Source organism: Notothenia rossii, assembly GCF_949606895.1.
Source record: "Notothenia rossii genome assembly, chromosome: 9".
In the NCBI taxonomy this organism is placed as follows: domain Eukaryota; kingdom Metazoa; phylum Chordata; class Actinopteri; order Perciformes; family Nototheniidae; genus Notothenia; species Notothenia rossii.
This window is the reverse complement of record NC_136907.1, coordinates 52,170,696-52,186,569: the sequence shown is the minus strand read 5'-3', so window position 1 is coordinate 52,186,569 and position 15,874 is coordinate 52,170,696. Positions and strand designations below refer to the sequence as shown.

The following is a 15,874-nucleotide window of genomic DNA, read 5'->3' as shown; positions in this document are numbered from 1 at the left end:
GACTTGTGCGAGGATGAAGCGCACCAAACCCTCCTCCTGCACACCGAGGTGCGCTGGCTCTCACGCGGCCGAGTGCTGGCACGCTTTGTAGAACTGAAGGAAAAAATGTAAGAGTTTCTACAAACTCGTAACCGCGCACTGTCAGAGCAAGTGACTGAGTCATTCTGGATTAAAACAGCATACCTGGCCGACATCTTCAGTCTCTACAATGTAACAAACAAGCGTCTGCAAGGCGTGGAGTCCAACATTCTCCAATGTAAAGAGGCGCTCGATGCATTTGTGCGCAAACTGGAGTACAGGGTCGGGAAACTGGAGAGGGGGGAGCTGCAACAGTTTCCACTACTGCTGAAACAATCCCAAAACAATCCTGAAACGGTGCCTGTGTCTGTACGTCGCGAGTTCATCCGCCATATGAACGCACTGCAAACGGAAATGCAATCACGGTTCGCTGACATAGACGAGTATGTCTCCAAGGAATTGTGGGTTTTAGATCCCTTTATTGCCAAAGTTGAGGATGTGGAATACCTGGATTGCGAAGATGAGCTCACCGACATACAAGCTGACTCGCTGTCAAAGAAATACTTCCAGGAAAAAGGATTTTAAAAGTTTTGGATTGTCAAAGGACCAAGCCTCGCTCCAAAGCTCACACTGCATGCCACGACCAGGATTATACTCCCATTCAGTACGACATATATATCAGAAACAGCCTTCAGCGCACTTGTTGCCATCAAAACAAAAGCACGCAACACACTGGACGTTCACAACGACTTTAGACTGGCTGTCACTCACATTACACCGGACATTCCATCCCTGGCTGCGGGCGTGCAAGCCCAAGGTTCACATTAATGAACCTACTTGAACCTCGTCTTCTCTCTGCTACCTGTTCCATGGCAGACAAGCATTTGATTTACCTGCTTAATATGCCAGTTTTTCATTTTTGTTTTATACAGGCCTATGCCACCATATTACAATTTTTTTATTAGACATAGTCTATTCTTTTGAAGTGTCCTGGTCTTCGACATTTGAAATAAATATGATGCATACATTTGCAAGTTAGTAGCTAATAAAAGCATACAAAGACAGAAATGTATCATTTTTTTCTTTAATAGAAATGTTTCTTCTGCGCGTAAAGTGTCGGTTTCAGTTGGATTATTTGTCACAGTTGCTCCGATCAGATCGGTCTCCTCCATTTTGTAGATTATTTACGATTTTTGAATCCACATAAACACATCGCCAAAATCCGGCTTACTTTGAGCATGTGTTTTAAACAGTTGAATCCCTTTGTGAATTGTTTCCACTTGCGTCGTCCTTTAATTTCTTCATACAGCGGGCATCCAAATGAATTAATCCTGAGTCCAATAACCAACAAAGTCACTCCAATTATAGTGCTCCTTAATTACGCTTTCATCCTCCTTTAACGAAATACTTCACATTCATCCAGTTTGTGACAGTAGTTGTAGCATTTTTGAGACTTTTAAACTTGTGTGTGTGTGTGTGTGTGTGTGTGTGTGTGTGTGTGTGTGTGTGTGTGTGTGTGTGTGTGTGTGTGTGTGTGTGTGTGTGTGTGTGTGTGTGTGTGTGTGTGTGTGTGTGTGTGTGTGTGTGTGTGTGTGTGTGTGTGTGTGTGTGTGTGTGTGTGTGTGTGTGTGTGTGTGTGTGTGTGTGGGGGGGGGGTTGGTAACCGCTGTTACCAGGCACGGCTGTCACTACCCGATCTGCCCCCCTGCCTGATCTGTACTGCACATGTGCGAGATGGTCCGCCATACTGGACAACTACATACGGCAACTCTAATAGGACACTTCACAAAGTGGCGTTTGGCAAAGCAGAAAAAGAACACAAAAAAACGGGAGAGATGAGTTATTGTTATTACAACGTGACTTCACTATTATTTAACAACTCTTTTTATTGGGTTCTTTTATTTGGGGTTAAGTACATTGTCAGAATAAGTGAGACATGGATTTAACTTATGTTAGACAGCTATATGCCATACATTTTTGCATACATTCACAGTAAATATTTATTCAGTATGATAGCTGCCAAACAGAAATTAAATCCATTTCTCACTTATTCTGACAATTCACTTAACCCCAAATAAAAGAACCCAATAAAAATAGTTGTTAAATAATAGTGAAGTCACGTTGTAATAACAATAACTCATCTCTCTCGGTTTTTTTTTTGTTTTCTTTTTGTGCTTTGCCAAACGCAACTGTGTCAAGTGTCCTAGTTGGGTTGCCTTACGGAGTTGTCCAGTATGGCAGACCATCTCGCACATGCGCAGTACAGATCGGGCAGGGGGGCAGATCGGCAACAGCAATAATTAAAGTTTCAAAGTTTTGGGGGGTCGCAAATTCCAACAGGAGTCATTTGGGGGGGCCCTGGGTGAAAAAGGTTGGGAACCCCTGAAAGGGACACAAAACATCTCTATGGAGCTATGGATGTAAGCATTTTGTATTAAATATATATATTTGCTGATTCCTTCCTCTTTAATCATTGCGTTCTCCAGGTGCCTCTGATCTGTGAGACTAAGCCCATGATAAGCATCCAGCAGATGATGACCTACCAGAACCAGAAGAACGGATGCTTCCAGCCCCCTCCCCCGGGCAGCAGGCAGGACCACTACCACCAAGAGGTGGCTCGCCTCATGCAGCTGGAGGAGGGCTTCCGGCCGCTGGAGAAGAAGAAACACGCCCACCCGTCACACCACAAGAGAGATCACAGGGACAAGGACCACTGCTCCGTGGACATGAACGGGCTGGAGACTAATGTATAGAAAGCATAAGACAATATAAGACATGGTGACTTTAGGTTCACATGCTTCGAGAAGGACTGCGGCCCAGGGCGGCTGAATGCAAGACGACCCTTGGGCGAAAAAAAAAGACGATTTTTCTTTTTTACATAACTTCAATAATGACCCGCATTTGATTGTGTATGTTTGTGTGTGTACATATTTATCAGAGATGTTTTATTTAATACAATCAGTGACAATGTGCTGCTCTAGCTTACAGACAATTTTTTGAGGTTTCACCAACATCCTCCCAGATCTGTGAGTCAGAAATGGAGAACATACGGAAGAGGATTTGGGCCAAAATAGTTATCGATTTTTATCTGAAAATCTCAGAATTTGAGAACAAAAATCAGAATTATGAGATAAAAACTATGAGATTTTCATATTGAAATATATAATTATTTTTTTCTCAGAGCTCCTGATCTGGTCAGATCTCAAAAAGAAATTGGCCCTCATCATCTTCCGTAAGAACACCATAGTTAATATCTGAAACATTCAAAACTTGCCCCTCGTATCACTTTATATTCATTATGATCTCTTATGTTTATAGTATTATTTTATTTTGTCATTCTGCTCTTTATAATGAAACTTTTGCCTGATTGGAGCATTCTCCCAATAAATGTACTGACTCAAAAACGCACACAACAAAGAGAAATAGAGGAACAACACCACATCATTGATAAACCTCTACTCTGGTTCACATTTAGGAAATAAAAGTATCTGATTTTGGGCAAAAGATTATTCACAATTCCCATATTTTTCAGCCACATCTTTCCCTATATGTTCTCTGCCTTGTTGTCCTGAGTCATAAGTGCATACTCTGCCTCATACGTGCTGCGCTGCATGGTTATTGCCAGAATCCAAGACAAAAAAATGATGAAGGTCACAATGAAAGCGAGGACGAGTGTTTGCCCTTGTGTTGGAGTCATATGAAGACGTCTATGCACCCAATTGTATTTCCTCTTTGCCTTAAACGATCAAAGGAGAAGCATGTGGGACCAGAGCACTACAGAAGCAAATGCCCAAATACTCAAAACAACACAAATTCATACTCGGAACTCTGTCCATGTATATGTGACATATGCTGTACATGTGTGTATTTCAAAGGACTTCAAAAAGTAGATTGTACTACCATGTGTCAAGAGCTGCCATTCTGTATTTGTAAAAAGGAAAATGTCACTGTAGTATGAAAATGTACCAACTCTGTAAAAAAAAAAAAAGGAAACGTCAAGAAATGAAAAAATATATAAATAATGTACAAATAGTACTATTGGAGTTCTTTTTTAAATGATTTTTTGGTTTGAGGTTTGTGCTAAAAACGTGTTTATTATGATAAGAGCTTCCATCTTAAAAAGGTCATACATGTTCAAATGTCATGTTCAAACATGAGTTAATCCCAATGTAAATGTAAGCCAAGTTAGCTGTTAAATAAGCAAAGAGACTTTAAAAGTCCGGTTTTTGCATGCCAGTGCAATCAGGAACATGGGTGGCTTGTTACAGGGCTTCTCAAACTCCGGACTAAGGTTCGGATCCGGACTGAACTGCAAATCAATCCGGGACCGAACCCCGTGTCCCAATATAAAAAAAGTGTAAATAAAAGTGGACCTATTATGCTATATTGGAAAAATACATTGTAGGGCCATACCTATACAAAACATGTCTGTGAAGTTTTTTGCTGAAAATACCAAACAGTTCACCCATTGTAGACATGCCTCATACTGCTCATACCCCTCTTTTGCAGCCCTGTTAGAGAAATGCGGATTTTGGGTCCTTAGCTTGATAAAAAAAGAAAAGAGGAGGCGGATCTAATGCCTGATCAGAATTCTACCCGAGATAAAGTTAAATTCTGCTGTGATAAAACGCCACCCTGTTCTAAACCACATCAAAGATTATTTCTGAAACAGTATGGAGCTGAAATGCTTTTTCTCTTGCGGGTTTATCACAAGGTGAGTTCCTTTTTTTATTTCCTGCTTTTTAAACACATGTGCTCTACAGTACAGGTTAGCTCTGAGTGTTAGCGAAGCTTGCTAATCTAAACAAAGATGAGATTACGTCCAAAACACGTCAGGCATTGTTTCTGATAGCAATTTTCTGTGGGTCCGCTGCCGATTTGACGTCAGATCGGCAGCAAATCTGTATCCGCTCGTTGTACCCCTGCTTTTAAAAGATTTGGGTACGTAGGAAAAGAGAGAGGGTTTTATTTTCTGACGCTGCGTGAGTTCCCCGACGCACCGGGGACACATATTTATGTATAAAAGACATCACAAAGTGCATTTAGCATGATAGGTCCCCTTTAATGTATATTTTCTTGTCTCTGACGCGTTGTGAGAATGAACTTGCATATTTACTTGTGTGCGCGAGCGTGACACGCATTGCGGACCGCAAGTTAACCGCAAGTTTACCGTAAGTTTAACTTGACTTTCTAATGCTTCTAATGCCATTTTTGCCGAGGTTCAAGGCATTGGCTACAGACAAACAGTGCCATTTCTCCCACTAGATCAAGCCATCATACTGTATGTATGTATTGAATGTGTGTATACAGGGGTGCCGTTTACCGACAGGCAAGTGCTTGGACCAGAAGGGGGCCCCCAAATAAGGTAGGTTAATCCAATCCAACTTTATTTATTTAGCACTTTAAAACCTCCAGACCAAAGTGCTGTACAGAGAGATACATAACATATAAAATCACACAGCTTAGCTCACAACACATAAAATGAATAAATATATTTAAAATAAAAAATACCCAAACAAAATAAACCAGAATAAACGTAACAATTTCAAAATAAAAAAAACATAAAAAAAGATTAAGAAGGTCCACAGCAACGACAACATGAAACACCCTTTAATTTACTGCAATGACATGTCGGGAAACCCCCTCAAGGAGGCCCCATGCATAGCGCGCCAAAACTGCTTCTCTCCGGTTGTGGGGGGGGGGTGGACTTTACTGGCATTCATCTGGACCATTGACCAGTGGCGGCGCTAGGGGGTGGCTACTTGGGCTCAAGCCCCGGATGCTTTCTGAAAAGCCCCGGATGTTTCACTTTTTTTTTTTTTTTTTTAAACGTCTCGGGAGTAATGTGCAGTACCGGAGTCCACCAGAGAGGCAGCCGCTGCGGGACAGCAGCCTGCGTACTGCATAGCCTTCCCTGCCCTGAAGAAGAAGTGATCCTTCCTAGTGCCTGACGAGTTTTAAGCTAATAGCCTATAAAGTTATGGATATTAGAAAGTTATTTTTCATCGAAGCAGGCGCCACAGGCTGCAGCAGCAGAAGTATCAGCAGCTGACAACAATGTCATCACCAGCAGTGAAGAAATGGATGATGTTTCAGGTTTATGAATCTAATGTTGATATCTGCACTCTGGCTGACTGAGTAAGAAGTGAAAAAGAGTGATGTAACGTTAATGTTATAGCTATTAAACATGGAGTAACCACACTAAGTATACCCTTATATGTTAGTATACAGAACTAAATGACTAAAAATTATCCTAAGATGTAACGTTAACCCTTCATAACTCAGTCTACTTTTAAGACACTAAAATAACGTATTCCAATTTTTATTTTGTTTTCGCGCCTGGAATTATACAAGCTCTCGTTTCATTACACATAACAATGGAACCATAGCAACGGAACTGACAGGCAACGGAACTGACAGGCAACCCTCTGAGTCAGACTCCGATTGGCTGTGACTGCATTCAGTGTCCGATTCAGAAACGTGACTCTTATGCTACGTTCAGACCGGACGCGATGCGATGTTTGGGGGCGGCGCGATTACATGTAAAGTCAATGCAGAGACGCGATCAGACGCAAATTCGCTCCGACGGCGCGCATGAAGCGCTGGACGCGGCGCGAATCACGCGATTGAGGCGATTGAAGGGGGCCGCGTCAAATGCGAGAGTTCAATTTTTTCAATTCGGGCGTCAAATTCACATGACGCGTTCTCGCGGAAGCCAATCAGCGTTGGGATTTCCTCTGACGTCCCTCTGACGCCCTGCTGTTGATCAGTTGTAAAATGGAAGAGAAAATAGTTGTTGCTGTGGGTGGGTTCCCGGAGATATACGATACAATGTCGTATATATACCGGGACCGCAACAAGAAAGAGCTCGCATGGAGGAAAATAAGCGAGGAAGTAGGCATACCTGGTAAGTTATACAAAATATATATCCCCTGGTGCCCCTCCTGCTGTCTCTGCTGCTGTCCCTGCTGCTGTCCCCACTGATGCCCCTGCAGGACCTTAGGGTGTAGGCAGAGCACCAAGGGGTATGTAAATGACAGTTTTGATTGCACTTTATTGTATTGATGCATTGCTGTACCTTCACTAAAACATGCTATTTGTTTTTGTCATGCAGGAAGAAAAAGGCCCAATGTAAACAATGAAAATGAGGTGCATGAACGCCTCCTTGAGGCCCTGACATGGGGGTCCGGTGCTCTGCCTGCCGCGCCACTCTCGGAGGATGAGCATTTCCTCCAAAGCCTGCTTCCTTCCCTTCAAAGACTGCCAATGTAGCAGAAGAACTTTGTAAAGTTTGAAATACATAAATTAATTTATGAAGCAAGCACAGTTGTGCTAAATTTGGAATTGTTATAGATTACCTGCCATGGGTTGAAAATCTTTAAAGGGAACAAACCAGGCTTTTTAAAAATATTTATAATCATTGTATATATTTATTTAAATTGATAATAAAACTTTGTTTAATGTTACCAATGTATGTTCCTTTATTCTTTCGCCGTCACATACTTTTCTTTAGGTTTCTTTATGGTCATCACATAATTAATAATGTAATTAAGGTGATTGTATTGTGCACAGTAGTAAAGTAAAGTAAAGTAACTAACTTTGACTTGTAACAGAGTATTCCTAGTCACATATAATCCTTTCTAGAAATATAAGTGTCACATATAACAAAACCTGAGAGTGGAGACGAGGTGCGACAATATTACAATAATTTATTTATATTTAAACCAATAAACGAAGACAGCGAGGCTGGCATGAAGAGAGTGCCAAGAGGAATGAGGGCGAGGGACGAATCCGGTTTGGCTCTTGGCTCCCCGACACAGGTGCAGCTCATCAGACAAATGCCGGCTCCACAGCACTGGATCCTGTAAGCACACACACACAGAGCCGACGGCACCCCTCGTGGTGTGGAGGGGTCGTCACAATAACAGACTGCATATTTTCCGAATTCTATTACATTCAAAGTCAAAATGTACTTCTATTATATGCTTTGCCTAAAATCATAAAGTCATTTAAAAAGCAGAAAGTGGCACTACCTCACAAAACAATAATTCATAGATCTTTAAATATTTTGTATTCATATTAACACGCTAAGAAAAAACAAAGCAAATCAACTTAACGGAGACATATTGACAGGCGCTCTGCAGCTGAGAGGGAACGCCTGTTGTGTCCATCCGGGAAATCCTGACACCAACCCGAGTTAGAAGATCATCAAACTGGACAAAGGTCATCCTAAAATACCGCTGGAAATGGCAGTCATCCAGGCGCAGTTCCTTGATTAAACAATGATATTCACCAAACTGTACGCGACGCTTGATTACATTGTGAACCCAGACGGAGCGCCGTTTGTTGTTACGTTTGTAGGACTTCCACAGAAGGTACAAAGCAGCAATAGTTGTTATATCCTCCATAGTCAACGACAGAAATAACCAAAACGATCTTGCATGAAAGTGTAAACAACCTCAACTGTCCGTCAACGGCGCAGCGCGGCGTGTCAACGGTATGTCTGTTTTGAATGACGCGATAAAACAAACTGCAAGCCGCGGTGAAACTTGAGCGATTAGAGCGAAGCGAATATTCGCATCGCGTCCGGTGTGAACGTAGCATTACACTCTTTGCGTCACAAACAAAAATGGTGGATGAGAATAGATCTATAAAACGATAAGCAATGCGCCAGAATCAAGGTGAGACTATCCGCATCCTTTAAAACTCTACGCACATTCATTTCACCGAAATAAGTAAACGACTGTATTTGAGTGAGTTAAGGCATTAGTTTGCTTCATTAAAGGGTGTTAATGAATAAGTGTTCTCCAGTGCCTTTTGTCCGCTTTAAGGTATTATTAAAGAGCCTGTGACACGAGTTTCCCCCATCATCCAAACCCATCAATTTGAGTAAATATTGTCCCCTTGAAAACCGTTACTAAACTGATTTTGGATATTTGTACTTTGATAACCATTAATCTGCCCTTCAATGTTGACAATTTTCTAGATCTTCTCGGGGATTCTTCAAGTCCCGCCAAATTATGTGTGACGTCATTGCGGGCACAGCGCTCCAGCTGCACCGTTCAGGATCCCAGCATCTGCATGTAAACGCACGATGGGGCACACAGCAGCAAGCTCAGACAGCGATGACAGTTTAATTTTGAACGTGTCTGAGAGCTCATATGAGGCTGAAGGATCGGTTTATGTTGTATCTGTTAGAAGTTTAGGAATTAGGTGCGTCAATATGGGCGATCATACGGTCATGTAGCCAGTGGTGGACTGGGACTAAAAATCAGCCCGGGACTCTCGACCGGCCCACTTCGGTACCACTAGTAAATTGTCAACGGGGGGAGTGGGGGATGTGCTAGTGACTTATCCGACCGGCCCACTTCGGTACCGGCACATCGGGATTCGTCCCGATGGCCAGTCCGCCACTGCACCCAGCCCAGCCCACGTAAACTGTCAACGGGGGGAGCCTCGCTGCGGGGAAACGGTGGACCTAGTGTCCCGATCGTAGTGGGAATAATAATAATAATAATAATCCGTGCATTTTATCCATTAATTTCCCCAACATTGTGGTAAAAAAAAACACACGTTTAATCCATGTTGGTGTACTACTACAACCAGTGGTGTAGTGGGGATGTTTTTACTGGGTGGACGGGGTGGTGGGTGGACGGGAGACACTATGGACGCGCTCGTGAACTGTCAACGGGGGGGGGGGGGGGGGGGGGGGCTTGGGGACCTCTGTGTCGCCTGTCAGCGCAATTTACATGATGCCGTTTAGACAATATAATAATAAAGGGCGGTGCCGGCTGTCAGCGAACCGATCCGGCCTTTCTGCGCGACTATCACTCAAATGCGGGACGTAGTCTCAATGTGTAGGACGTGGGACAAATAATAAAAATGCTGTGTGTGCAGTCCCGCACAGTGCGGGACACAGGCCCGGCTCCAGGATGAAATGACAGAGGGGGCTGTTAAAAAATCCGAGGGGGCGATTTTTTTCTTCACAACAACGAAAAATACTGGCAATGTCATGAATTTACACACTTTTTTCCTTCTCACTGCTCTACAATCTCTTTGCTTCTTTATTTGTTATTCTGGATTTACCTCTGTCGTTCTGTTCTTTTCCTCTGATCTTTAAGATTAGATAGTACATTATTAGATGGCCGAACTTTGTTTAACAGACTAACATTGATTTCCTCAATTTATAAATGGACAGGCTCTGTAATTATACCATAACCTTTTCTCCTCTATCCATTAACTCGTATTAATCATTAATCTGGTTGATTTTTTATTTTCAGGATTGAATGTTCAAATCGAGGCCTAAAACCTGGCATTTCATAAGAAAGTGACTAATATATAAACCAAATGTAATATTGGATCAAATACTACACCAAATGGACAGACACAGATTAAAAATTAAAATAAAGTCCCCTGGTTTGTCTCTAGAGTCTAACTGCCATGAGAAAAATCAAATCAATGTTCCAAAATCTGTCACGAGATGTCGCTCATTGTACCAATATGGTTGATATAATACATAACATATTATTATTCCAGTAAAAGGGCTCGCTTTGGTAAACACCTGATCCATACAGCCCTAAATAATAACAAGTAACCATCACGTGTGGTGCTATCTGTAGTTGTTTGTCTTATTTTTTGTTGATGTCAAACAACATGGATTTCAAGTCAATATACGAAAGTAAATCAAGAAATTAAGCAAACAAGCTGATCTTCAAGTTCCTCAAAAACACTGGTCTGAGGACAAGGATTTAATATGAACATTTAATAAATCAACAGTAGGTGGCGATATATGCTCCAAGGGGAAGCGATTCACCAATAAAGACAGAAGAAGAAGAAGAAGAAGAAGAAGTAGTAGTAGTATTAGAAGAAGAAATACGCTAACGCTACAAACAGGCACAACACTATTACTCTGTTTTTACTGACATGTAACATTTGATTTCACCTTGCTCTATTTTTTTTAACGCGCCTTCAAAAACGGGAACATTTTCGGGAGTTTCAACCGGGTAGCCTACCAGCCACCGAAAACGGGGACTCTGCCCGGAAACGGGGACGTTTTGGTCACCCATCCGACTGTGTTTACAGCTAAGCACACACGCTAACATTAAGACTAGCTCACTTGGGGTTGAGGCTTTTTTACACGTTGCTTGACTGCCTGCCCACATATCTGATCTAAACATAGTAACGTGTATTGTGGAAAAAAATTATTTAAAGTTATTTAATAATTGTGACATTTATTGTACTTTTTGATGGATGAATGATGCTCAAAGTGAGGGGGCAAATAATACAACTGAGGGGGCAATGCCCCCTTTTGTCCCCTCGTGGCGCCGGGCCCGGCGGGACACCTGGTCACCCTACACACACAGTTCTGCCCCTCACACACACACACGCTTCAAATCAAGTTGCATAAATGCTTGAGCTACGTTTTTATTATAATTACTGTGAAATCTGCCTATTATGTTTTCGTCATTATTACAACAAACACACACTTGCAACTGATAAAACTGGCAATGATGTTAGATGTATTAGACTATTAAAAAAAGAAATCATGCTTCAAATAAGTGGGGGTACGGCGTACCCGCGCGTCCAACGCCCACTACACCACTGACTGCAACTACAAAAAGCTAAGGTTTGTTTTTTCATCAGGAAATGCAGACCGGCTCAAACAAAAGATTTTTAAATCATCATCCTCACGATGATTTAATGTATCATATGTTCGCCGAATTGACATGAAAGCACTAATAAATGTAGTTTAATCCACTTGAGTTTACAACTACAAAAATAATCGATTGGTTTTTATATCACATCCGACGGGAGGAAATTCAGCAGCTCTCACTACCGATTTTTAATCCTAATTTAACCGTCATCTTCACCACGATCATTTATGTTTATGTTCGCCGAATTGACATGAAAGCACTGACAAATATGAATATACTGTAGTCAACTTCATTAAAACGTTATTAACGTGCCTAAACTCAGTAATTCACCATTTCTACGCATGACAACACTTTGTCCGTGTTTGGCTCTCTCGCCGCACAGTGAAGCGTTCCCGCATTGACGTCACTTCCGGCTTCCCCCAAAACCTCAAAATGAGTCGAAGGAATTTTCCCGCGATGTTCGAAATTATTGATATTTATCGGAACGGTATCGTTTTTTCTTTTTTAAACTGACGGTTCGAGATTACTAGTAGCCCACTATTTCATTGCACAACAGTTGTTGGGTTCGTGTCACAGGCTCTTTAAGGTAGGGTTAATGTTGCCCTCAAAGTGCACCAGATTGATGCTTTTAACTTCAATATTTAAAAGAAAACTCTTCCCGGGGCAGCATGCCCCCGGACCCTCCTAGAGGAGGTGACGACCCCCCTAAAGGATGTTCGGTCCACCCCCCAGTTTTAAAAAATAGCACTTTACCCCTGCACCCCTGCCCCCTCCCCCCTAATAACTCCTGGGCTGAGCCCCGGATCTCCAACAATCCTAAATCCGCCAATGCCATTGACCTTGTATAAAATTTACAAGTGGACCTTTAACAAAAAAGTTGGTGAATCCCTATATTGATATGCACTATGGTAAATGGTCAACCTAAAGATCCCCATATCAATAAAAACTTTAAAGGTCAAGCCCAACAAATATCTTATACACAGGGTTACTGTTGGCCCTGAAAATGGGCTTCCTGGTAATTAGGTATTCTTAAAGTGGTTGCCATGCTGATTTAAACAAAAAGCTCTGAGCAGGAGCAACAACAGCAGCCTTGGAGCATGACTGGGTATAAAATGTTAGAAAAAACACATTGAGCAAGGCAATTTCAGAAGACAGATTGAAAGGAGTGACCAAAATGAAGAAGTATCTAGGAAAATGTAGCTTGCTACTTTTTGGCAATTTTTCAGTATGAATTACAAAAAAGCAGAATGACAAAACAGATAAAATAATATGACAAGCAGGAGAACTAGACGTATCAGTGCAAAAAAAGAGAAAGCAACCACCAGAAAAAGGGAGAGAAAAGCATGAGCTTTGTGTTTGTGTTTGATATTGTTGTTGCAGTACAAATGTGTGTGTGGGGGTGTGTGGATGTGTTTTCTTTATGAAAGGTATGGGGGGGGGGAGCAGAAAAGGAGGAAATAATGGCAGAACTTTATGAAATAATTTATTTTATTTAATCATCCACTTTGTCTTACCTCCTTGGTGTCTTGGCAATGACTCTCCTTACCAGCAGGCGGCGGTAGTGTGTATTCGTCATTCAAAACAGGCAACCGGAAGGCAGACTGCGTGATATATACAAACATATACTGTATGCGTTCCATTTTCACTCTTGTCCATCACAGACTGTTTCACATAGCAACTTATAATCGAAAACATGTTTAGTGCGGTACTGGCGGTATCAGCCCTTGCGATACCGCCAGTACCGCACTAAACATGTTTTGCTTCTGGACTGTTGCTTCTGGAAGGAGATGGCAAGAGGCTAAAATCGTTTGTTTGCGTACCTCACTTCCATTCCGCTTCTCATGCACTGATTCGCTAAGCTGAACAGCCAATCAGAGTGATTTATTTTGCCGACAGCCTCCGCTCCCGATTCAACATGTTCAATCGGGAGCGGAAGGTGTCGGCACGGCCGAAAAGACATGACGGTGCTGGACACACACCAATGAGTAGGGCGACAGGACGCTCATCGACGGCCAGACATCTATCTACGGCCGAAATCGGCCCGGTGTGTCTGGGCCTTTACATGCATAATAATAAATGCATTCATAATAAATAGGCCTGTGGAACCTACGCGCTGGCATGAAAATAATAATGTTAATAATGGACCTGCTCTTAACAATGTCTTTAAACACACACTCAAATGATCAAAGCCTTATACGCCGATTGTGTTTTATTAATAATATTCCATTTATTTTCCAGACTGTTGACCTTCGCTTCTCATAGCTCTGCATGTCATTGAGCTGATTGAATTCCCAAGATGAGCCCTTTCGCTAAATAACACATAGGCCTACTACAAGTTCATTTGTGAACGTTTTTTCTCACATGGAGGATACTGAAACATTTAAAGGAATTATAGTTAATAGCAGTCATATTAACAGTTGCAGGATGTAAGCTAGTTTTTGAAAAGGAACTAGAGTTGTGAACAAACATGTCCTAAAACATTGAAGTTGGTTAGCATTAGCATTCCTTAAGTTCTCTGGGGTTCAAACATGCCAAGATATTTTAAAGTGTTCTATCTGAAGCTTCTATGCATCATAGAAACAGCGGTTGCTAACAAGTGACTGAATGAGACTAATAAACTCCATGACGTCGAACATTAGCCACCTTTAGCTTAGGGGTGGAAATGCACAGCCATTTGACTGTGATGTAGCTTTCTTATATCCTAATGTTATCTTTATACTTCTGCTGATTGAATTTCACTTCAACAATTATTAAAAATGGTGATAAGAAGTGAAGATCATCGTGCTAAACAAACATAATCACAATCATAAACGCCTGTTTGCTAAAGATCTTATTTTCTGCATTATTCCAAAAACCAGTGAAAGAATTATATTGCTTTTGGTTGAGGGAGCTCTTTTGAGGCTAACTTCCAGGTTGGCTTACAAAAATATGTGATCCCTGCACCACTCTATAAGCAGGTGGTCAACTTAATTATATAATACCAGGCCTTTACAGAGTCGATAAGCCTCATTACAAATACTTTCACTTTTAGGAACACCTTGAGCGGAGGTGATTTATTCGAGCTCATGCTGAGCTGCTAAAGTTGATCTAAGGCAAACCAGGCAGACAAATCCTCAGCTAACACCACTGCGCTTCACCTCATCCCACCCCATCACATTGTGATTGTTACATATATCTCCAAAAGACCCATTAGCCCAATGCTAATGGGGAGTGAGGCAGGCCAGCCACGCAGCTTGTCCAGCATCTGAACACCAGCGTTGAGCCAGCTGTCCACCTGGCAGAGGGACAGGATGGGACGTGGGCCATATAGGGAGTTGGTCGGATAGGAACAATTGGGGACACGGGCTGGATCTGGCAGAAGGTGGACAGTGGTGGGTGGACAGTGGTGGGTGGAAGGGGGGGGTCGCAAACATAAATAGACAAATAGAGGGGAAATGGAAAGAGAGGGAATTAGGGCACAAAAGGTTAAAAAAGGCAACAACAACAAATCCCTTTGTTTGAATTATATCAAGTAGATAACTGTGCTGTATTAACAAGCCTGACAGTGATGAGTGACGAAATGGCTCTTTTGAACAGCACTAATGTCATTAGGCTATACACAGCATTTATAAAAGGAACATTATTCAGCCACTAGGGGTCTCTATAGAAAAAAACATATGATGAAGTTGGGTCCTGCTTTTCCAGTGGCCTGTACTATGAAGCAGGATTTGGGGTTTGCGAGGTAACTTCAGGGTAACTGTGTGTTTTCGGTCCTACGACGCTGGTTCACCTCTTCCCAGAAAAAAACTCTGCACTTTAGATCAGTGATTCTCAAATGGGGGTACGCGAACCCCTAGGGGTACGTTGGGGGTACTGTAGGGAGATAAAAATAAATAAAAAGGTTAATTAAAAAAATACCATGCATCAGGGTCGTAATTCATGGAGTCAACATTGGGGGGGACCAAAAATTAAATAAAAACTTGAATACTAATTTCCTGCCATTCTAAAGGAAAATACATAAAAAATCACTAACACATTGGATACTTTAAAACAGGGCTATTCAATTACACATTCAGTTGGGCCAGATTTTATAACTACAAAATTCAGCTGGGCCAGACATTCAGCGGCCTGTAAAAAGCGGGTAGACTAGTGACACGTTTTAAACGAACACATATTACTGCGATGAAAAACATACAATTTTTATTCATTGTTCATCTAACAAA

General features: G+C 41.9%; 1 protein-coding gene across 3 annotated transcripts in view; it reads left to right on the top strand.

Annotated features, from left to right (window-relative positions):
• slc1a7a (solute carrier family 1 member 7a) overlaps positions 1–4,113 on the top strand; it is a 109,949-nt gene extending 105,836 nt beyond the window's left edge. The window contains exon 10 of one of the 3 annotated variants that reach the window (XM_079648012.1): positions 2,505–4,113. In XM_079648012.1, coding sequence (XP_079504138.1) covers positions 2,505–2,771 — 267 coding nt within the window. In that variant the 3' untranslated portion in view covers positions 2,772–4,113. The remainder of the gene's footprint in view (positions 1–2,504) is intronic. The other 2 variants (XM_079648010.1, XM_079648011.1) reach the window with 2 other exon arrangements.
• Positions 4,114–15,874: the final 11,761 nt, after the last annotated feature.